A 24,680-nucleotide genomic window follows, 5' to 3' on the forward strand; every position below is an offset into this window, starting at 1 on the left:
AATTTTCATATTTTTCAAACAAATTCTAAAAATATTTTTTAAATATTTTGTTATAATTTTTAAAAAAAATATTGAGTTGCATTTCAAATAAAAAGGTAAAGATATTAAAAATATTCTAATTAAAATATGTAAAATTTAATATAGTTTTAAGGAAATGGTCAAAATAAAAAAAATTACAAATAAAAAAATCATGATTTTTGTTAACTGGGCGGATCATTATTTATATGATATCGCAAACGAAAGAAAAATTTATGTTTTTACAATTATCTAATTAACTATGTATACTCATTTTTTTATATTTTTTATATGATATCACACATTCGTAAAAAAATAGATAGTTTAAGATGCAAAAAAAAAATATTTACTTAATGAATATAATATGAATGAATTTTACAAATACATCATTTAATAAAATAAATAATTAAAAACTGAAAATTCATATCCGCGCTGGTGCGCGGATCAGGATCTAGTCTCTTATTTAAAAGATCTTCTCTTATATTACGTTAAGAATCTCAACCTAAGATACCTGCAATAAACATGCTATAACGGTGGAAGTTCATTAACCCGTAAAGTGAAACGTCCATGCATATAAATTCAGATTATTTGAGTACTATAGGTTTGAATTTCAAATTAGTATTAATGAGTGATATAGTTTTGAATCGTTGTTGTCTCAGTCAAGGACGGAGGAGATCACTCCATGGTTGATTCATGAATGAACAGTCAAGTCTCATGCTCTCTTCTTATCCATAAAGACAATTTAATCACTTTAGGTGCTTTTTACCGTTGTCTCTAGCTAATGTGTTGTTTTCTATATTATGTTTGTGTGGTTTCAAATACTTTAACTTGAATTCCCTATTAAACACACAATGTTGGTAAACAGTAACTAGCAGAGACCAGCTAAGGCTTCTGATTAAATAGTCACAGTATACAAATATTCATATCGCTAAAGATTGTGGCTTTACACATCCATTTTACAACCACAGATAATATACTTTATCTTTCTATCCAACCTCAGGACCATTGCAGAATATTTTCTGCAACTCTGCCTGGTCTCAATATGGTTTATCACCACTTGATTCTCATCAATAAAGTGAGACATTTAAGTAGCAATAAAAGTATAGAAAAAGACATCAATTTGAAACTAAACTATAATTCGTATGAAGCAGTGGTACTAGACTAGTAGTAGTAGTAGGCTTTTAGACAAGATATACATTCATCTACATGTTTCACACTAGTTCCAAGACCCATCAGCATACATCATGATCAGACTGAACTCTGTTTCTTGCAGGCTTCCCAATCTGTAAACAATCAATAGGAGGAAGAGTAGGAGTATTGAGTTCACCAAACGTCTGCCAGCAAAAAGGATCAGACATATGATACTTTTCTTGAACCGGCTTAAGCTCAATTGCAGATAACTGGACATCAACGCAAGGGAAGTTATCGCTGCATGCGAAATGAACCGGTTTCACGGTGTAAGTGCCTTTGATCCTCTCGTAGGTCACTCCTTCCACTGCAACTGCTGATGTCTGGTTCTTACATTTGCTATGGTCACAATAGAATTGGTCTATCACTATTGGAAGCTGGACCTCATTGAGTTGAATGTTTGAGAAGAGTATCCCTTTCACTGATCCTACTCCTCCTTGCCATGTCTTGATCCTGACCCCTGTCATCGTGTTGTGCATCGCCACATCTCTCACTGTTATGTTCGAGACACAGGCTTTTGTGCTGTCTTTGCCGAGACTACCGATGCTGATACCGTGACCTGGTCCACAGTTCACGTTGTGTACGAATACATTCGAGCAGCCTGTTTGGATGGAGATACAATCATCTCCTGCACACACACACACACAAGTAGATAGGATACACCATTAGTCTAACATTCAGATTATTCAAGATTCAAGATTCAAGATTCAAGAATTCAAGAATTCAAGACTCAAAAGATCCATAATTCAAGAATTCAAGACTCAAGAAATCATGATTCAAGAATTCAAGATTCATACCACAAGCGAGTGTTGTGCTGTGAATGAGGACATCTCTGGAGTTCTGAAGGTGAATCCCATCGGTGTTTGGACTGTCACCGGGTGAAGAAACGGACATGTCATGTACCTCAACGTCGATGCAGTTATCGAATTTGAGGTGACACTGAGGACTGTTTTGGATCGTTATACCAGACACTTCCACGCCAATACTCCCATAGAATCGCAGTGCCTATATAAACCAGAAACACAAGTTAGTATAAAAAATCAATGCTTAAAGTTTTCATAGTGCCAAACTCTTTTGTTTCTTTCTTTCTCACCGTTGGTTTAATGCTTGGCATTTTCCAATCAAGCTCACTTCTTACCTGTCAAATGTGAATCAAAAAGGGTTTGATCTTGGATGAATATTCTACAAATGAGACACTACAGAAGCAAGGCCTGAGCTGGACACAGTCTAATGAAATATTGGCCTTGGCACTCAAATTTTTTGAATATTATATAGACATAAGCCTTCAAATTATGAAGAAAAAAAAATTAAATTATTTTTTGTATATGAACATACTGGCATTGGAGGGTTTTGGTGAACAGAATTGTTCAAGGGAACGATGAGTTTGGTTTCACCATCAATGAAAGGGTAATCTTGTTGCCACCAACCAGAGCCTCTTCCATCAATCACACCTTTCCCTTGTACTTTAATCCCTTTCAGCTTTGTGAACTCAATCCACCACATTAACCCTTTTCCCCATGATTTTGAATCCGTTGGAGCTATAATAGTACCATCAAGCTGCAACCACACTAAAACGTTTTAGATATTTTAAACCAAAGTGATACAATTATTGTATTTAAAAGATAAACTCTCACCTGGAACACAATGTTAGCTTGACAATAAGGACCAGAGAATGAGATTGGACCTACAAGAAAAGTGTATTCAGGCGGTACAGTCATCATCGACGCCTCTACTTTGCAAGCCGCTGCCCAAGCCGCTTCAAACGCCTGCAAACATTATGAAACGCTTTTAATTTACCCTAATCACCAGTATAATAATGGTGATTAACGCTTGTGATTTGTGGTCCCATCTGTAATCTGTTATTTCTGTTGTCACTTTATATTCGTTTGTCTTTTTCTTTTGGGGCAATTTAACATTTAAGATACAGAAAATTATTAAGAAGTTTTAAAGTAACTTAACAGACAGAGAAACCTTTTTCTTAGCTCTGTCTCGTGTTCTGTTTCAATGATATCCCAACTGTAATTTAAACTTTCTAAAATTCTCATGAAAACGAAATTTAAAATGCTCTAATTAAATCAAATACTAGCACTAGGGTTGAAAACTGTACGGATAATAATTTAATGAGCTATTTTATTAAATTTTAGTTTATTTTTACCTTAGTGTCATCACATTTGCCATCACCCTTTGCTCCAAAATCCATCACGTTGAAGACCTGAGATCCCTTTAGCGGCGGAAGAGACGGTGGTTGTACTTTTGGTGGTGGTGAGATCACCGGAGAGTTGTTGCCGTCAGCTTTTGGCGGCGTTTTCTGCTTTGGCTTCGGTTTAGGTTTAGACTCCTGGTGATGATTGTTGTTATTATTGTGAGAGTTGTGATGACTGTTCCCATGGCTTTTTGGTTTCTTGCTTGACAAGGAATCAGACAAGTCAGAGGAGCTTCGGTGGTTATGTCTCCAATGTTTTCCTCTTCTAGCAATGCAGGTCTCTAGGGTTACAGACCAGACCAAAACCGCCATTAACATCATCATTGTGATGCTTCTTAGCCTTAGACCTTTTCTCATCATGTTTTTGTGGGTTTGTTTCTCTGTCTAACAAGAGTGTTTTGGTGGTGGGTGAGAGTACGAGACTTAAAGAAAGAGAACATTTTTGAGGGGAGTTAAATAAGGAAGCAATCCAAGAATGTGGAGACTAGAGAGGCTCACGGGTTTTCAAAACGGAATTTTTATATTTGAGCTACTAAACCAAAAGTAATCAATAGTGTCCTTTATTTTCTATATTGTGAGTGACAAACTTATTTTTAAAAACTACTAAATAAACGAACAAGTCTAAGCTTACTACCTATATGTGATAATAAGACCATAAAGTTCGATTTAATTGGATTTTTGTAAAATAAGTGATGATATTAACAGTGATGTAAAGTATCACTCGTGAATTTTTTGGAAGTTTTTTTTTTTTTGTGAATTTTTTGGAAGTTGTGAGTCGAAATATGCCAAAAGCTAGTATAACTAAAACCGAGATTCTTTTTCACCGTGGGTAAAAAGTTCCAAACGCCAAAACCTAAACTGCATGTGCAGTAAATACTAGCCAGGGACTGTACGCCACGTAGAGATAACTGGTTGGTCAGAATCTCATCTAATTTGGTTGCTTACATGAATGGCCAAGACTTTACATAATCACATATATACAAGCACATGTCTGTGGGCAACATAAAGTATGGATACTGAAAATGTGGTGTCTATTCAGTTTTAGGATCTTGCTTAATCTTTTTATATACCATTTGATCGATACAAGCATTGATCAGGCTTGAAGCATGTGTGTATGTAACGTAGGCATGTGTCGGATCTGTCGTATTGACACGATAATATTGTCATATGATTTCACATATACTGTGGTCTCCAAATTTGAGAGGCCATTTAGAAAAATAACTATTTAAAATATACATAGGAATGTGATTTGTAATATATTTCAATCATTATCAAGAACACCATGCTAGAGAGTTGAGACTATGGCCAAGAACATTGAAATTCTTGAAAAACAGATTTAAAATCCAGTTAAATAATGATATATTAGAAAATCTGAAACCTAGTAAAAGAAATTATTAATAAATTAAGCTAAATGAAATGAATATTTTTTTTTTTTTTTTTTGTAACTGAAATGCAATGAATATTGAATAAGGATTCCAAGTGGGTAGTCAAAAACGTTACCAAAACAAAGTGGATAGTAAAAATCTAAAAACTAAATTCATAAGAAAGAAAAGGGGAGGAATTAAAAGTAGAGAATTTTCTTTGTCTCGTTTGTAATAATAAGGAGTTAATTTATAAAACATATATATATATATATGTACATGTATATATGAATATATAAAACGAAAGAGACTCGTGAGTGGGTCTATATATTGTCAATGGGACACTGATTATAACATCTCTTTTAGTACTCACATGCACCACTTCACGGGCATTGCTTTTGTATTCACAAATCCGCCAGTTATTAATTTCTTGTTTTTCTTACCTTTTTTTAACACATCTACATTAAATTTCACTTATTATTCAAGAAAAAGGGGCTCTAAAACGAATGGTGGACTGTACTGGTTATAAAAAGTTTGGAATTAAGATAGTGCTCCAAATATGGGGGAAGAACAATTTGTTTCTTCTTATTTGAAAATCAATTAATTACTCATATATTTATTGTTAAAAAATATTTAATTTTAAAATAAATTAGTTACTATTCACTACCTTTATTTTTGATTACCTTAATTATATGATGATCTGTCAGTGATTGAACTATTTTCTGAATGTTTTCAAAAATTTAATCATATTTTGTCTTAGACGGCTTTAGGACATTAATTGTTGATAAAAATGATTAGAACCAATTGTAAAAAATTTAAAGAACATAATTAATATATGTACATGCAATTGTGCAGTCATGTACGGATGAGCATAAACCGTCTTTGGGATTCAGAAAAATCTTTGTGCGCTCATAGTTTTACACGAGTTCTTCTCCTTCAAAAAACTAAAATTGAGGAATATATACAAAAGAATGCTTACTTCAACTGTTGTAAGCTGGAAAAATGGAAGTTGTTTTGTCCTAAAGGAATAGAACAAAAATGAACAAGGGGCTATTGTTTATTTCCATTATGGTTTTCTGAGTTATGATTAAAGGCTAATGGTTAAATACTGATTACTATCTGCAAATAGTTAAGTATCATGTGATGAACACACATATATGTGATTCGACAATCCTCTTATTGACAGCCAAAAAGCTGTTGGCTATCTAATATTTCTGATTCTTCAATATTCAAATAAACAACAAGAAAATGAGATTATTGTGTCAAGAATATCAATCACATTTTTTATATACCCTATCGGCTGATCTGGCCGCCCCAGAAAAAACACACTTAGTGTTACAGAATATCATCACATCACACGAAGAAGAGATGAAACGTTACTCTTGATATTTTTTTTGGGAACAAAGTTACTCTTGATGGTTAATAAACAAATAGTCGGACAACTTTTTTTTTTTTTTGCCAAAATTCGGATAACTTTCAGTATACTATTTTTCTTAACATAAATTGCAATGGCTAACTGAGTTACTCAGTAACTACAATTTCAAGTTTGAGATCGGGACTGAAGCTTCATCTTGTGGCTTAGGATCTAGAATCGGTAGATTTGTTTGTGGATCTGGGATTTCTTCATCCATGGATGAAGAAATCCCAGATCCACAAACAAATCTACCGATTCTAGATCCTAAGCCACAAGATGAAGCTTCAGTCCCGATCTCACCAGATCCGCGATGGCCATACCTTGGAAAGTGGTCTGCGATTCCCCCTACCGGAGCTACTTCTGTGCCGGCAAAAGATGAGATACATTCAAATCCGCCAGAAACGGAGGATATTTCCTCCTCTGTTTCCAAAAAATGTCACTTGGTGATTTCTGTTTCAAGTGATGATGATTCATCCTCTGCTAGTCTCGCCAAAATTACTACACTCGGTGATTTAAATACCTCCTCGGTTGTGAACGCGGTAGCTGCTGTCGGAGGTATGGACACCTCGACGGATAGTACTATCAAACTGAAAGACGGAGATCATAGGAGTAGTTGCACTACTGAATCGGTCTCTCCACACCACTTGGCTAGTTTATCTCCTATAAAGGTTCCTTCTCCAGAAGTATCCTGTGATCCTCCCATTACTACTTTCGTTCCTTCAATCGGAGCTTGGGCTAAACCTCTAGCTTTTGCACCACCAGCAACTCCTCCAACACCGTCAACACCAAGTGATTTTGATCCGAAGTACCTTAATAACCTCCTTAACTCTTTCTGGCCTACACTGGCTGATGGAACTGGGCAAAGTCAGAAGAAAAAAGATCAACCCCCTGCTGTCAGAGAGTTTCCTCGTATACCAGTCAAAAAAATTCCGGTTCCTGAGCTTAAAGATGATGGAACACTAAGATTTCCATGGGCAGCCAGAATGGATCCTTCTGTCAGAAATCTTTATCGAGCAGCCAAGCCAACCTTTCGGCTCGATGGTACTCCGGAAGTAGCTATCCCTTCACAGGTACTTCTCTTAGGACCGGAAAATAAAAAAGAGTATATCATTGGCCAGTTTCATCGATGTTCTCTTCCTCCGGGAGGTTTAATTCATGCGGTAGTGAATAGGTTGTGGGGAAGAAGTTGTAGAATAGGCTGTCGTAAACTAAGTGAATCATCTTTCATGTTTCATATACTGCATGAATCAACTCAACAATGGGTGATTCAGAGAGGTGTGTGGCATGTTGACGACTGCATGTTATTTGTTTCGCCTTGGAAATATGTTAACTCATTCAAAGTCCCTGAAGTTTCTACAATCCCTGTGTGGGTAAACCTTAAAAATGTTCCGGATAGTTGCTACTCAAGATTAGGTCTTAGCCATGTACCATCAGGTCTTGGTGAGCTTATGCAAACGCATAAACCTCGCCTTGATCCAACTTTCTTGGGAGAAGCAAAGTTGTTGGTTGAAGTAGAACTAGATAAACCTTTCCCTAAACAAATTGCCTTAGATGACAAACAAGGCAATATTTTCTTGGTGGATGTTGAGTACACATGGATTCCAAGTGTGTGTGGTAGATGTGGACACTTAGGACACAAGGAAAAAAAATGTCTACTTCCAGCTAACCAAAAGAATGTGGAAACAGGTTCTAGTCATGAAGATCTACCTGCTAAAGAAACAAGGATTGAAATGGATAAAGTACAAGCTCAGTCCACTGTTGCTTCGGATCAGTTGGAAATGCAAGTTGAAAATTCAGAGTTGAGTTTGGTGACAGCTCAAGAAGCACAAGTTGAACATACTTTACAAACTTTGGTACCTACTAAAGATTCAGAGACTGGGCATTGGGCCTAAGCACCTGCGTTAAAGATGGTCTTAGCTTTAGGCTAGTTTTAATAAATGATTCGTCTGACACATCTCTTGATTCTTTCCTTAGATTTGATAAATGTAGTTTTTTTGTACTGATTCGTCTCGTGCAACAATGAACCGTGGCGTTTCCGTTAATTTTAGTGAAATAGAAGGTCCTTTAGAAGGATCTATTTGGAGCTATATTTTTGTCGAGTAAGTAAAACTGAAACTAACTGTAATCTCAGTGAAGAAGGCAACATGTCTCTGGCATCTGACATATATAATAAAACGTTGCGAAAACAAATTTAACTTTCATGCAACTTGGTGTACCGCGAAGTATAATAATATTATTGCCACTAGTATTATTGGATCGTTAATATATAGTATTATATATCAGGGATCGTGTGTGCACGCAAGATCGTATTTGAGCAAAAGCAAACACAAAGAGGAGTTTGGGGTTTCACCAATGTTTACAGAAAATAAACCATAACAATGTTAAAGGATTATGATTAAAACTTAAGAAAATTCCCTAGCCATTGCAATTTTTTTGTAAAAAGGCTTTCTAATTAAAATTCAAAGAGACATACGAGGTATGGCTTAACAACCATAAAGTTTGAGAAAGTACGATGAGACATGCCTCATATTCAACCAAGCATTAGCTTGTAAAATAGAAACTTATGATACCTAAGTTTAGTGAAAACAAGAGAATGATGAAAACACTAGGTAGATGGTCTGTGGTTACCGCGGCCTCGACGACCTCGATTACTCTTTCCTCGTACTGTGTTCCATTCCATATCTTGAAATTTTTGAAGTGGTTTTATTGGCCTTCCACCTCGTGACATGTTGAGGTTTGCCGTAGCATCACTCATAGTCCCATCTCTATCATCTTGCTCATAGTGATCAGTTTGATTGAAAAGGGGACTGCCATGTGCAGGAGAGTGCGTGGAGGCCAATGGATTGTCCTCTGAAACCGAATTGGTCTCGAAGACAATAACATGTGATGGAATTTCTTCCATAATATTTGTTTGAGTTGGAGCAGAAATTGTACCTGTTAATGGTGGTGAAGTGGTTTGAGAGTTGGAGCCAGTGGCTATAGATTGCTTTGAATGAGTGGAGTTGTTCACTGGAGTAGAGAACTCCTTCGGATCAACACCTTGTGACAAATGTCCAGTCTCTGAATCTTTAGTAGGTACCAAAGTTTGTAAAGTATGTTCAACTTGTGCTTCTTGAGCTGTCACCAAACTCAACTCTGAATTTTCAACTTGCATTTCCAACTGATCCGAAGCAACAGTGGACTGAGCTTGTACTTTATCCATTCCAATCCTTGTTTCTTTAGCAAGTAGATCTTCATGACTAGAGCCTATTTCCACATTCTTTTGGTTAGCTGGAAGTAGACATTTTTTTTCCTTGTGTCCTAAGTGTCCACATCTACCACACACACTTGGAATCCATGTGTACTCAACATCCACCAAGAAAATAGTGCCTTGTTTGTCATCTAAGGCAATTTGTTTAGGGAAAGGTTTATCTAGTTCTACTTCAACCAACAACTTTGCTTCTCCCAAGAAAGTTGGATCAAGGCGAGGTTTATGCGTTTGCATAAGCTCACCAAGACCTGATGGTACATGGCTAAGACCTAATCTTGAGTAGCAACTATCCGGAACATTTTTAAGGTTTACCCACACAGGGATTGTAGAAACTTCAGGGACTTTGAATGAGTTAACATATTTCCAAGGCGAAACAAATAACATGCAGTCGTCAACATGCCACACACCTCTCTGAATCACCCATTGTTGAGTTGATTCATGCAGTATATGAAACATGAAAGATGATTCACTTAGTTTACGACAGCCTATTCTACAACTTCTTCCCCACAACCTATTCACTACCGCATGAATTAAACCTCCCGGAGGAAGAGAACATCGATGAAACTGGCCAATGATATACTCTTTTTTATTTTCCGGTCCTAAGAGAAGTACCTGTGAAGGGATAGCTACTTCCGGAGTACCATCGAGCCGAAAGGTTGGCTTGGCTGCTCGATAAAGATTTCTGACAGAAGGATCCATTCTGGCTGCCCATGGAAATCTTAGTGTTCCATCATCTTTAAGCTCAGGAACCGGAATTTTTTTGACTGGTATACGAGGAAACTCTCTGACAGCAGGGGGTTGATCTTTTTTCTTCTGACTTTGCCCAGTTCCATCAGCCAGTGTAGGCCAGAAAGAGTTAAGGAGGTTATTAAGGTACTTCGGATCAAAATCACTTGGTGTTGACGGTGTTGGAGGAGTTGCTGGTGGTGCAAAAGCTAGAGGTTTAGCCCAAGCTCCGATTGAAGGAACGAAAGTAGTAATGGGAGGATCACAGGATACTTCTGGAGAAGGAACCTTTATAGGAGATAAACCAGCCAAGTGGTGTGGAGAGACCGATTCAGTAGTGCAACTACTCCTATGATCTCCGTCTTTCAGTTTGATAGTACTATCCGTCGAGGTGTCCATACCTCCGACAGCAGCTACCGCGTTCACAACCGAGGAGGTATTTAAATCACCGAGTGTAGTAATTTTGGCGAGACTAGCAGAGGATGAATCATCATCACTTGAAACAGAAATCACCAAGTGACATTTTTTGGAAACAGAGGAGGAAATATCCTCCGTTTCTGGCGGATTTGAATGTATCTCATCTTTTGCCGGCACAGAAGTAGCTCCGGTAGGGGGAATCGCAGACCACTTTCCAAGGTATGGCCATCGCGGATCTGGTGAGATCGGGACTGAAGCTTCATCTTGTGGCTTAGGATCTAGAATCGGTAGATTTGTTTGTGGATCTGGGATTTCTTCATCCATGGATGAAGAAATCCCAGATCCACAAACAAATCTACCGATTCTAGATCCTAAGCCACAAGATGAAGCTTCAGTCCCGATCTCACCAGATCCGCGATGGCCATACCTTGGAAAGTGGTCTGCGATTCCCCCTACCGGAGCTACTTCTGTGCCGGCAAAAGATGAGATACATTCAAATCCGCCAGAAACGGAGGATATTTCCTCCTCTGTTTCCAAAAAATGTCACTTGGTGATTTCTGTTTCAAGTGATGATGATTCATCCTCTGCTAGTCTCGCCAAAATTACTACACTCGGTGATTTAAATACCTCCTCGGTTGTGAACGCGGTAGCTGCTGTCGGAGGTATGGACACCTCGACGGATAGTACTATCAAACTGAAAGACGGAGATCATAGGAGTAGTTGCACTACTGAATCGGTCTCTCCACACCACTTGGCTAGTTTATCTCCTATAAAGGTTCCTTCTCCAGAAGTATCCTGTGATCCTCCCATTACTACTTTCGTTCCTTCAATCGGAGCTTGGGCTAAACCTCTAGCTTTTGCACCACCAGCAACTCCTCCAACACCGTCAACACCAAGTGATTTTGATCCGAAGTACCTTAATAACCTCCTTAACTCTTTCTGGCCTACACTGGCTGATGGAACTGGGCAAAGTCAGAAGAAAAAAGATCAACCCCCTGCTGTCAGAGAGTTTCCTCGTATACCAGTCAAAAAAATTCCGGTTCCTGAGCTTAAAGATGATGGAACACTAAGATTTCCATGGGCAGCCAGAATGGATCCTTCTGTCAGAAATCTTTATCGAGCAGCCAAGCCAACCTTTCGGCTCGATGGTACTCCGGAAGTAGCTATCCCTTCACAGGTACTTCTCTTAGGACCGGAAAATAAAAAAGAGTATATCATTGGCCAGTTTCATCGATGTTCTCTTCCTCCGGGAGGTTTAATTCATGCGGTAGTGAATAGGTTGTGGGGAAGAAGTTGTAGAATAGGCTGTCGTAAACTAAGTGAATCATCTTTCATGTTTCATATACTGCATGAATCAACTCAACAATGGGTGATTCAGAGAGGTGTGTGGCATGTTGACGACTGCATGTTATTTGTTTCGCCTTGGAAATATGTTAACTCATTCAAAGTCCCTGAAGTTTCTACAATCCCTGTGTGGGTAAACCTTAAAAATGTTCCGGATAGTTGCTACTCAAGATTAGGTCTTAGCCATGTACCATCAGGTCTTGGTGAGCTTATGCAAACGCATAAACCTCGCCTTGATCCAACTTTCTTGGGAGAAGCAAAGTTGTTGGTTGAAGTAGAACTAGATAAACCTTTCCCTAAACAAATTGCCTTAGATGACAAACAAGGCAATATTTTCTTGGTGGATGTTGAGTACACATGGATTCCAAGTGTGTGTGGTAGATGTGGACACTTAGGACACAAGGAAAAAAAATGTCTACTTCCAGCTAACCAAAAGAATGTGGAAACAGGTTCTAGTCATGAAGATCTACCTGCTAAAGAAACAAGGATTGAAATGGATAAAGTACAAGCTCAGTCCACTGTTGCTTCGGATCAGTTGGAAATGCGAGTTGAAAATTCAGAGTTGAGTTTGGTGACAGCTCAAGAAGCACAAGTTGAACATACTTTACAAACTTTGGTACCTACTAAAGATTCAGAGACTGGACATTTGTCACAAGGTGTTGATCCGAAGGAGTTCTCTACTCCAGTGAACAACTCCACTCATTCAAAGCAATCTATAGCCACTGGCTCCAACTCTCAAACCACTTCACCACCATTAGCAGGTACAATTTCTGCTCCAACTCAAACAAATATTATGGAAGAAATTCCATCACATGTTATTGTCTTCAAGACCAATTCGGTTTCAGCGGACAATCCATTGGTCTCCACGCACTCTCCTGCACATGGCAGTCCCCTTTTCAATCAAACTGATCACTATGAGCAAGATGATAGAGATGGGACTATGAGTGATGCTACGGCAAACCTCAACATGTCACGAGGTGGAAGGCCAATAAAACCACTTCAAAAATTTCAAGATATGGAATGGAACACAGTACGAGGAAAGAGTAATCGAGGTCGTCGAGGCCGCGGTAACCACAGACCATCTACCTAGTGTTTTCATCATTCTCTTGTTTTCACTAAACTTAGGTATCATAAGTTTCTATTTTACAAGCTTTGAATATGAGGCATGTCTCATCGTACTTTCTCAAACTTTATGGTTGTTAAGCCATACTTTGTATGTCTCTTTGAATTTTAATTAGAAAGCCTTTTTACAAAAAAATTGCAATGGCTAGGGAATTTTCTTAAGTTTTAATCATAATCCTTTAACATTGTTATGGTTTATTTTCTGTAAACATTGGTGAAACCCCAAACTCCTCTTTGTGTTTGCTTTTGCTCAAATACGATCTTGCGTGCACACACGATCCCTGATATATAATACTATATATTAACGATCCAATAATACTAGTGGCAATAATATTATTATACTTCGCGGTACACCAAGTTGCATGAAAGTTAAATTTGTTTTCGCAACGTTTTATTATATATGTCAGATGCCAGAGACATGTTGCCTTCTTCACTGAGATTACAGTTAGTTTCAGTTTTACTTACTCGACAAAAATATAGCTCCAAATAGATCCTTCTAAAGGACCTTCTATTTCACTAAAATTAACGGAAACGCCACGGTTCATTGTTGCACGAGACGAATCAGTACAAAAAAACTACATTTATCAAATCTAAGGAAAGAATCAAGAGATGTGTCAGACGAATCATTTATTAAAACTAGCCTAAAGCTAAGACCATCTTTAACGCAGGTGCTTAGGCCCAATGCTTAAGTAATTAATGATTTTTTTAAAAAGAAAAATGGGATTAATTAGAAAACACGGCACTTAAAGAGGGAGTAGAAGAATCGGTGCTAAATGGACACGTGTTGGGCAATGGTTACATCTCTCTCTCTCGCACAAAACGCATCAGCTTCTCTCTTTCGTCGTCGTAGACGAAACCGCGTCTCTCCACCTCTCTTCGTCGAATCCGCCGGTGCTTCTCGTTTTCTCACCGATCGATTGGAGCCGTCGGCATCTGTATCGGTGGAAAGCTCGTATCTGTCGGTGGTCTCGCCGATCGTGTCCTATTTGATCGCCGACGACGCGTCTCTCAAGCTCTCCTACACCACACTGCCTCTCATTCTTCATCTCTCCTCGGCGACGAATCGCGGCGTCTCCGTCGGTGGCTCAACCTCTCTCTCCACGGCTGAACTCGACGAAGCGAAAGGTAAAGCAGAGTAATTATTTGTTTTAGTCTTAAACTTTCAATTGATGCATGTCTTAGATTGTGGTTTTAGACTGTCTTAATCTGTGAATTGATGCATGTCTTAGATTGTAGTCTTATTACAATGTCTCTATTTAGTTCTACTTGATTTGTTTGCTTCATATAACCGGTCTTCTTCTTCTCCATTTTGATTTGGCTTTTTTCTGTGTGTGCTGAGATGGTTGGGATGAAGAGGACATCAATGTTCATAACGGATCAAGATACATCAAGGTCCATCTAAGATGGTTTGGATCAAGATGGTTCGGGTTAATGGTCTAAAGGTTCGACTACAATGGCAATAAAGGTAACACACAGCTTCTGTATATAGTCTCAGCTTGATGTTGATTTAGTTTGTGTGTGTGAACTACTTGTGCTTTTGGTTTGAATTGAAAAGATTGAACTCTGTTTTATACTTTTGAATTGAACTGATTGTGCTTTTGTTCTAAATTGAATTGATTTAACTCGGGTTTATGCTTTTGAATTGAACTGATTGTGCTTTTGATGTTGATCTCGTCTGCGCCTGTGAACTGATTACTTTTGTGTTGTTGAATTGAATAGAGTTAACTCGGTTTTATGCTTTTGGTTTAAACTGATTGTGCTTTTGATGTCTTAGATCAATGAATAGATTCAACTGATTATTTTTGTGGTTTGGATTGTATAGATTTATTGCCATTGTACTGATAAATAGATGTGTTAGATAAATGTGTTAGTTGATGTGTGATTAATGCGTTAAATAAATGTGTTAGTTAAGGGTCTAGTCGGCATGGTTGGGTGTTGAACTCGTTGATAAAAGGTGATCAATGCTTCTTTCCCTCTTCTCTTCTATAAAAAAATATCATTCTTCTACTTCTACTTCTCATTACTTTCTTCTACTTCTACTTCTCATTACTTTCTTCTTTTCCATCTATCAAAACTGACTTCTTTTCTTTCTCTGTTGAGACATTCAAATATGGATTCCAATTCATATATACCGGTCTCAAACTTTGTAGACCTTCTGAATAGTCAGCATGAGACTGTCTTTGGTGAAGTTTCTTCCTCCCAAGTCCCTCTCTTTAGCAGTCAAGCAACGGAAGCAGAGACTCCTGGAGAGAGTAAGGAAAGGAGGTCTTGGACGCCTGTAGATGATGTTGCTCTCATTAGCGCTTGGCTTAACACAAGCAAAGACCTGGTGGTAGGTAACGAGCAAAGAGCTGTTGCGTTCTGGAAAAGGGTTGCTGCATACTTTGCGGCTAGTCCCAAGGTTGCAGGTTCTGAACTGCGAGAGTCATCGCATTGTAAGAACCGGTGGCAGAAGATCAATGACCAAGTGAACAAATTTTGTGGGGCTTATGACTCTGCAACAAGAGAGAAAAGTAGTGGCCAAAATGAGAACGATGTTCTCAAACTTGCGCATGAGATCTTCTACAACAACCACAAAAAGAAGTTCACTCTTGAGCATGCATGGAAGGAGTTGAGGAATGACCACAAATGGTGTGAATTGTCATCAGCTAAAACCGCAGGAAGCAGTAAAAAGAGGAAGTGTGATGAGAGTGCACAATCATCGAGCTCTTACGCATTTGAAACCACCACTGGTAAAGAAGAGCAGGCCACCATTCGTCCACCGGGTGTTAAGGCTTCAAAGGGCTTTGGTAAGAAGATTATAGCAGATGGCAAGAGATTAACTGAGTTTCACAGTCTGTGGAGCATCAGGCAGGAGGATATCGCTGCGAAAGAGAGGGTGACAAAGATGAAGCTACTTGAGTCATTAGTAGCAAAACAAGAACTAGTTGGCTATGAGGAAGCTCTGAAAAAGAAGCTCATCACTGAGTTTCTGTCTAATTAGTTTGTGTTGTTTAAGGTCTGGTCTAGTCCAGTGTGCTTGTGTTGTTGTTCTTGTTCCTTGTTTCTTGTTTTCAAAGTTTCTGACTCTACGTTTGAATCATATAAATGCAAGTGTTGAATCATATGTAAGTTTTTGTCTTCGTTTTTAGTTCTGTTTCTAGTCTTCAATCATATTAATAAGTGTTGTTGTGTCTCTCATGTTCTTGTCTGTCTCATTTTTAAGTGTTGTTGTGTCTCTCTTTTTTAAATGTTGTTGTTGTTGAATAAAATTAATCTGTCTCTCATGTTATTGTCTCTCATGTTCTTGTTATGTTGTGCCAATATTTTCAGGTCATCTGAGAGCAGTGGGAGCATCACTGTTGTGTCACGAAGAAGTGGAACCAAAAAGATCACGAGGCTTTTGTGTCAAGTAGTGTCACGGACAAGCAAGTGTATTGTGTCATGTGTCTGAGCTATTGTGTCATGTAGTGTCAAGTAGTGTCTGAGCTATTGTTGTTGTCTCAAGTGTATTGTGTCTGGTAGTGTCACGGGTATGAGTTGTTGTGTCATGTATTGTCATGTATTGTGTGTTGTGTTCACGACTTCGGAATTATATAATTCACAAGTCATCTTCTCAAGTTATATAAGTCACAAGTCATCGCATCTTTCATCTTCTCATACTTATAATTTCACAAGTCATCGCATCTTTCATCTTCTCATTATATAAACACACTTCTCATCCTTCTCATACTCTCATACTTTCATCTTCTACTTCTCATCACTTTCTTCTTCTTTCTTTCTTCTACTTCTCATCACTTTCTACTTCTCATCATTTTCATTTTCAATAAGTCATTCTCATATTACTCATATTCTAAAACAATCTTACCTAAGTTATGGCATCGTCATCTAATAATCATTCTGAGGATGTAGAAGATAAAACATTTGATCAATATTTTGATCAATATTTTGATGAAACGTTCGAGAATCTTATCAATAATTATGGTGATCAACAAGAAAGGAGAAGAAGAAAAAAACGCGCTTATATCGAAAGAAACCGTGAAGCAGGCAATTTTCGTCTGTGCAATGATTATTTCAGTGAAACTTCAACATACCCTGATAATCTATTCCGCCGACGATTTAGAATGAACAAACCGTTGTTCATGAAAATTGTTGATCGCCTATCCAATGAAGTGGAATTCTTTCGGCAAAAACGAGATGGTCTCGAAAGGCTTGGTCTCTCTACACTTCAAAAATGTACAGCAACAATTCATGTCTTGGCATATGGTACTGCGGCCGACGCGGTTGACGAATACCTCAGACTCGGTGAAACTACTACTCGGTCATGTGTCGAACATTTTGTGGAAGGAATAATATATTTATTCGGCGATGAATACCTGAGAAGACCAACTCCCGCTGATCTTCAACGCCTGCTTGATATTGGTGACCGTCAAGGCTTTCCGGGGATGATAGGTAGTATCGATTGTATGCATTGGGAGTGGAAGAATTGTCTCACCGCTTGGAAAGGTCAATATTCACGTGGTTCGGGAAAACCAACAATCGTTTTAGAGGCGGTTACTTCGTATGATCTATGCATATGGCATGCGTTTTTTGGACCTCCAGGTACCTTAAATGATATCAATGTTTTTGATCGCTCACCTGTTTTTAATGACATAATAAATGGTCAAGCTTCGCAAGTCACTTTCTCTGTCAGTGGAAGAGAGTATCATATGGCTTACTATCTCACCGACGGTATTTATCCAAAATGGACAACTTTTATCCAATCTATTCCAATACCACAAGGACCGAAAGCGAGATTATTTGCTCAACATCAAGAAGCTGTACGAAAAGATGTCGAGCGTGCTTTTGGAGTCTTGCAAGCTCGCTTTGCCATTGTTAAAAATCCAGCGCTTTTTTGGGATAAAGTCAAAATCGGAAAGATTATGAGAGCATGTATCATACTCCATAATATGATCGTAGAAGACGAACGAGATGGATACACTCAATTTGATGTTTCAGAGTTCCAACAAGGAGAAGACACCGGAACTGCACATGTCGATCTCGCTTTTTCAACGGATATGCCTACAAATATCGCCAATATGATTGGTGTTCGAACAAGAATTCGTGATAGACAAATGCATCAACAACTCAAACATGATTTGGTTGAACATTTGTGGACTAAATTTGGACGTGATGAAGACAACAACTGAGTTCTGAATGTTTCTTTCAAATTAGTCGGCTCGTTTATTTTATTAATCCTTGTTTTTTAATTAATATTTTATGTTTAAAATGTAATATTTTATTATGTTATATTTTAATTTTATCTTAAAAAAACAAAAATATATTAAGCACCCCTAATTAAGATCCCTCCATTGGAGAACACATCTTAATAAAATCTTAACTAAAGTGCTTAGGTCCAATCAAAGTTCAATTAATTAATTAAATACTCATTAAGCAACCCATATGGGATTTATGGTTAAAGATGGTCTAACGTTGCTTTTTAAAATCGAAGACTTATAGGTGGACAAAACATGTTGCCTGTCAGGAACTATAATACCCAAATCTCTAAGTATTTTTTTCTTCAAAACCCTCTCAAACTCAGCCGACAGAAGATTTCACCGCCTCTCCGGTCCGGCTCCGTCCGGTACCAGAGGTTTTCCTCATTTCCTTAAATCTCCTTTTTATTTGTCTCTCTTATTATCTTGTTCAATCTCAGTTCGATGTACCGGCGATTCTGGGTCACCTTTTCTTCACCGGAAACCCATAGTGGTTGAAGGAGATTTTGTGGTGGTTCTGGAAAAGTGGTGAGACCGTGGAGCGACGGATGTAGGAGAGGTCGGCGTTTAGGGCTGAAGAAACTCCCAGATCTAATTTTCCATTTTTCAGATCTGTGGCGTTTTCTCCGTGACGACGGCGCGTGAAGCTAGTGGGAACCCTCCTCTGGTTTGGATCTACTCCCTGGTGCGGTGGTGAGACAATCGGAGCGGCGGTTTGGAAAACGGTGGAAGATGGTTTGACTCTTCGGTTCCCGGAGGCAACGTGTGGCTGCGTTCTCTAACGTCGGCGTAGTCAACCGGTGGAGGAAATCTGGTGGAGGTACACGGTGGGCCCTTACTTCCCAGCACCGGCAACGGCTCTGCGGTTTGTCCGGTGGTAAGGTTTCACACCATTTGAAGCTTGGAGATGCTATTCCGGTCGCGTACTGCTATCGACAAGTCCGCTTTTTCAGTACGGTTCTATGCCGTCTTTCCGGCTAAGAAGTGAGAAATTGAGCCCGATGATACTGAACCTAGCCGGGAGATGCACTGTTTGGTGTTGAAGTACTGGTCCGTGTGCTGCATTCTATTGATTTGGTGACCAATGCTTGGGTTTGAAGTTTAGCCTCGATTAGGTTTAGTTAAACTCGGGTTTTATGTTTCGTTCACTTGTGTGGTCGAATTGTAGGGGTTTAAGAGACGGTTCTCTTCAGTCTGGAGGGGACTTGTTCTCATGGGTAGAATTACAACAAAGTATCGATTCGGGTGGCGTATGATCCATCTATGTGTTCCTCGGTGATACTAGATCACTTTGTTTGTAAGTGTGGTTGAAATCATGTACTACTCTTTGGTTAATATAAAGTTGAAGTGGAGCCAAAAAAAAAAAAACATGTTGCCTGTCATTGTTGGTGGTAAGAAACAACAATGTTCAAAAACTCATAATTAACTCGTTAATCCGTTGTTCATTAACTATTTTGGTGACGAAAATGTTTGGACGGAGCCCTTTTGTTAAACAAAAGTTGGTATATCCTTTTAGCGATGTAAATCATCCCTTCCGAATGGATCGATCAGTCTAGGAATGCAAAGTTAAACTTTCTTTTGAGGGACTGAACCAACATACCAATCATCAAGAAGTTTTATTACATTTATATAAATATTTATAAAGATATCATCAAGAAATACTGCATACGTGGATGCGTATAAATCTTGCTTCATGTTATACTTTTTTTCATGTTATACTTTTACATGTACAATACATCGCATGAGCTTTTACGTGTACAATACATCGCATAAGCCAAAAATCGATGCACATATATACTCCATAAGCTTTTACGTGTATACATTATTTTAGCTATTTAGATGTATATATGTTAATAATATAGAGGAATCTGTAAGGTGCACGAGAGTTTTGTAATTATTGGATATCAAATAATAACAATAATAGATCCCTTTGACTTCACAGCTCGACTCTTTATGATCTCGTGCCAATCTCTTTAATTTTTCTGTTGTTGATAAAGCGAAACTTTATATTTGTGGACCGCACGATATCTCTACTACGCCATATATTTTTTATATAAGTTACCTGTCTTCTACGTTTCTTAAACTCAATTCACGCATTTGAAAAAGGAATAATCAGGCACATTTATGTATAAATATAATCATTGTAATACTTACTCGTAGTCACCAAGGGGAATATATTGTAGATTATATACTTGAAGAATCGGATAAATAGACGAAAACATCTTGATATGATTAAAACGATACTAATTAAATCAGAAATAGTACAATATCTATTTACACAATATCAGATATAAACAACAAACACACACATATCTTAGATTCTTAATCACCATTTGTGTTAATCCACGACTTGATATGATTAACTCATATATCTATCTCCTTCGGAGTCATTTTTAAAAGGAAAAACTTTAATATATTCGTAACCGTAAGTATATATATTGTAGCACGTTATTTCCTTCATGTGGCTATTGTTTCTTTGATTTTGGATTAATTAATTTTTGTTTTATCTTGGCTTTACGAAATTTATAAATTCTCTATGCCGTCTTCAACCGCAGAGCTGCTCGTGAACCTTTATCCCTTGTTGTGTCTATTGGCAGCCCCGTGAACTCCATGCAACGTCAACGCAAATTACCTTAATGTCATTCCCTTCCATTCTCTACTTTATAATTTGTTTTGCATTTTTATATATTTTCAAGGTCTCCTAAATCCTAATACTATTTTCGTTTTGTTGTACTAATTTCCTAAGCCAGACAACATAAAAAAAATAATTATAATTAACATTTTGGTATTTATAATGTTATACTTCCAAACTGTAAATTATTTAGTTTCATATCCTATGAAATAGAAGAGAGATCATGGGTATTTACTGTTATGTTGCTTCATAAATTCATAGAGATAAATTTTCTCTCTTTTCCCATCCTCTTCTCCAACACATTTTGTTCTCATTACACTGTCCAATCATCGTTTGACATTGGATTGTAGACGCATATATTTTGATATTATACGGTATATTCAGATTAAATACAAATGTCAGTGATTATATCACATGTATATTATTTACGTTGAACCATAGAAGCAGCCAATGATTCTCGAGGAGTATTATTTCCCGCCCAGACTAACCGTTTGTACCAGCCGTTCGTTCCTATATGAGGCACAATATATTTTCTATACAATTTATTTAAATAGTTTACTGTATTTATTATAATATTATAATATATATATATATACTTAGAAGAAGCATTTGTACTAATTAAATTCAAAATAATAATTCTGAAACTCCAAATTGAAATTGACACTACAAAACTGAACAAATTGGAAAAATATAATTAATTTAATAAAAATAAAGGAAACTTGAAATGACGAAAGAAAAAGAGAGAACAAAAAGTAATTTTGACACGTTAATAAAAAGGAAAGAAAAAAAATCATAGGGATTAGACAGAAGTAAAAGACAAATGAAAAAAAAAATATAGTTAAATGTGAAAGTGTGGAGCAATATTAACTTTATTTAAATCATATTGTGGTGGTCAACTAGTTTGCAGTGGATGAAGAATCGCGGTGTTGATCTAGGTCAGAGATTGATTCTTTTTCAGTGCGAAATTGCTAATTGATACATGTTTGTTACAGCAGACCCATAAATAGTTTAAAGAGTAGAAAAAGCCCACCAAAGACATAGAGTGAAAAAGAAGCCCATAACATATGGCTCGTTTAGTAAAAGAGGAGAAGGAAAGGCCTGGCCCATTAACGTACCAAAACCTATAAAAAGGGATTAAAGCTGCTTCTCTATTGTCCGAAGACGCTACGCCATGACGAGGGTTGAGCTGAAAGAACGAATCGATCTCACCGAGAAGGAACAGCACAGCGAATATTCAACCTGCTCCTCGATGCCCTCCGCGAAAATAACTGCGACACACGACTTCGCGTCGCAGGTGGCTGGGTACGCGATAAGGTACTTTTACCTCTTTCACTTCTCTAACGTTTCCTGTTTTCAATGCCTTACGATGATGCCATCTCCGAGCACTCTTTCACTTCGCTTTGCAGCTTCTGGGAAAAGACTCTGAAGATATTGACATTGCCATTGACAACATGACTGGAAGTGAATTTCTTGAAAAGTCCCAGAACTATTTTTCTCGTAAAGTGGGAGAAAAGGTGAACATCCATATTATTAAAAGGAACCCTGAGAAATCCAAACATTTGTATGACCAGTGGATAGATTTTGCACAGTTGAGAAAGGAAGAACCTGACGAGAATAGTCGTATTCCTACAAAAGTGGAGTGGTACTGCTCCTTTACTTCATCTTTGATTCTCCAATGCATTAACACAACCTGTTTTAAGTTTCTTTTTTTCGTCTGCATAGGATTTTGGAACACCAGAAGAGGATGCTTATAGGAGAGACTTAACTATAAATAGGCACGTACTCTCAATCTTTATCTGCATAACCTAATGAATCTGCGTATCACTTAATGCTACAATCTTTCTCTCTTGTCTTATATATATATATATTTCTGACAGCTTATTCTACAATATTCACACTGGCTTAGTAGAAGATCTTACAGGAAGAGGTTAGTTTGTGTGCATCCTAATGTTTCATGTGATGTTCAAACTAGTATTTTTTACGAGGACTGATGCAATGGCAGGCATTGATGACCTCAAGTCTGGAAGACTTACCACTCCGTTGCCTGCTAAAACTATTTTTCTGGAGGACCCCCTTGCGAGTTCTTAGGGCCATTCGCTTCGGCATTTGTGTTTTTTCCCAGATCTTTCGTTTTATTTTCTTTTGTTAGTGATCTCGCAGGCAGCCTCTCTTTCTTATATGTTCTGACACAACTTGAGTCTGTGGTGCAGATAGATATGATGATATCTGGGAACGGACCTGTTTCAGCAGTGACTTATCTATCTGATTTCAAACTATTTGAGGTTGTCTTTGCTATTCCATCTTCATCTGAGCCTGCTCCGACAGAGAACTGTGGCAGGTATATCTCTTTTTCACTCTTATACATTCAGGTCTATGAGATGCATCTTGTTTTTCATCAAACGTATTATTTGCTTATATAGCCTCTGCCGAGCTTACATGGCAACGTGAGTTATTAGCCTGTCTTATTTACTGACTTGTTTTTTTTAGTTAGATCGTTACTGGTGACAATTGTTTTTATTTTTTGCAAAGGGTGAACAAAGAAGGCTTGCTCTTTATGCAGCTATGTTTCTCCCGTTTAGGAAAACTGTTTACAAGGATAAGAAGGGGAAACTGGTACTGTATATCTCAATTGAGTATTTTTTTTTATTAGCTTAGCTAAAATCTTGAGTTTGATTCTCTAGCAAACAAAACATGTTCCCTTCTCCAGGTTTCTGTTATCAATACCATCTTCAAAGTCTCCATGACGCTGAAACAGTAAGATCTGTTTATTTCTAAGGTTCAGTGTCTTAATCCCCAAGTGCATCACTACATGGTAACAAAAACTACCTTGTCCAGGTTATCAATATACACAATGCTGCAGAGAGATTCCTGCCATTGATTCTCCCTCTTCAGCTGAAGGATCCTTTTCAACTTGTCAATGTTGACTGGGCTACTGATGTTCTTGAGCACTGGGAATCCATTTCCCTAAATGATCCAGAGGTCCCGGCTACATCTAAAATAAGAGTAGTCACAGGTATTTTATTTCTCAATAGCCACTATAGCAAGGAGTGTTCCTTCATATATAACTCTATAACGGGTTGTTTTGGTCTTATTTGGAAGGGTTTCTTCTTAGAGATATCAAAGATTTCTGGCGTGTTGCTCTCTTAACATCATTGCTGCTGTATAATGATGATGACGGCATGAATCTTGATTTCCATCTTGACAAGAAACGGGAGATTTATCTTACAATTCAGGACAACATTCGTGAAATGAGAGTAAGCATATTTTAATAAGTGGTAGCACTGAAGATGGTTAACTGTGACAAGTGTTGGAATGTAATCATTACACAAAGATTACTGTTGTTTCTTGCTTAACATCACAGGTTTTTGAAAGTGTTTTGAATGAAAAGCCTCTAATGAAGGGAGATAAAATCATCAAAGAAGTTCAAAACGGAGGACAGGTTGTCGCCATACAAGACAGTGGACCCATTATCCGTGACTGGGTAAGTCTTCATTTCACAGTACCATACAAGAAGAAAGTTAAAGAAACAGTTTGGCAATTGGGTAACCATATCTTGCTTCTCTGCTTTGTTTTGCAGCAAAACAAATCGTTGACATGGAAGCTAACTTATCCCAAAGGCTCGGCAGAGGAATTCATCAGCTGGATGACGAACAAAGACTGCTAGTATAAGTTCGTGACATATTCTTGAGGATTTGGGGTTTTAAAACTAATAATACCATTATGATATGATTAAAAGTAATCAAAAACATATGAAGAATAATCTCATATACAAAT

General features: G+C 37.8%; 3 protein-coding genes and 1 pseudogene across 3 annotated transcripts; 3 read left to right on the forward strand and 1 right to left on the reverse strand.

Moving 5' to 3' along the window:
- Positions 1-910: 910 nt before the first annotated feature.
- On the reverse strand, positions 911-3,830 carry LOC106343134 (polygalacturonase At1g48100-like). The gene is made up of 6 exons (XM_013782271.1): positions 3,359-3,830; positions 2,838-2,969; positions 2,539-2,760; positions 2,297-2,341; positions 2,001-2,208; positions 911-1,831 (listed from the first exon to the last, which is right to left on the reverse strand). The coding sequence occupies exons 1-6, from the start codon at positions 3,764-3,766 to the stop codon at positions 1,248-1,250; spliced, it is 1,599 nt and encodes a 532-aa protein (XP_013637725.1). The 5' UTR covers positions 3,767-3,830; the 3' UTR covers positions 911-1,247.
- Positions 3,831-10,896: 7,066 nt separating this feature from the next.
- LOC106344302 lies at positions 10,897-13,034 on the forward strand. Its single transcript, XM_013783705.1, has 2 exons — positions 10,897-12,679; positions 12,764-13,034. Exons 1-2 carry the CDS (start codon positions 10,897-10,899, stop codon positions 13,006-13,008), a joined length of 2,028 nt encoding a protein of 675 aa, XP_013639159.1. The 3' UTR covers positions 13,009-13,034.
- Positions 13,035-15,150: 2,116 nt separating this feature from the next.
- LOC106344303 (glutathione S-transferase T3-like) lies at positions 15,151-16,023 on the forward strand. Its single transcript, XM_013783706.1, has one exon. The coding sequence runs from the start codon at positions 15,151-15,153 to the stop codon at positions 16,021-16,023; it is 873 nt and encodes a 290-aa protein (XP_013639160.1).
- Positions 16,024-22,077: 6,054 nt separating this feature from the next.
- Positions 22,078-24,584, forward strand: LOC106344304 (annotated as a pseudogene).
- Positions 24,585-24,680: the final 96 nt, after the last annotated feature.

Source organism: Brassica oleracea, chromosome C5 (assembly GCF_000695525.1).
Source record: "Brassica oleracea var. oleracea cultivar TO1000 chromosome C5, BOL, whole genome shotgun sequence".
Lineage (NCBI taxonomy): Eukaryota > Viridiplantae > Streptophyta > Magnoliopsida > Brassicales > Brassicaceae > Brassica > Brassica oleracea.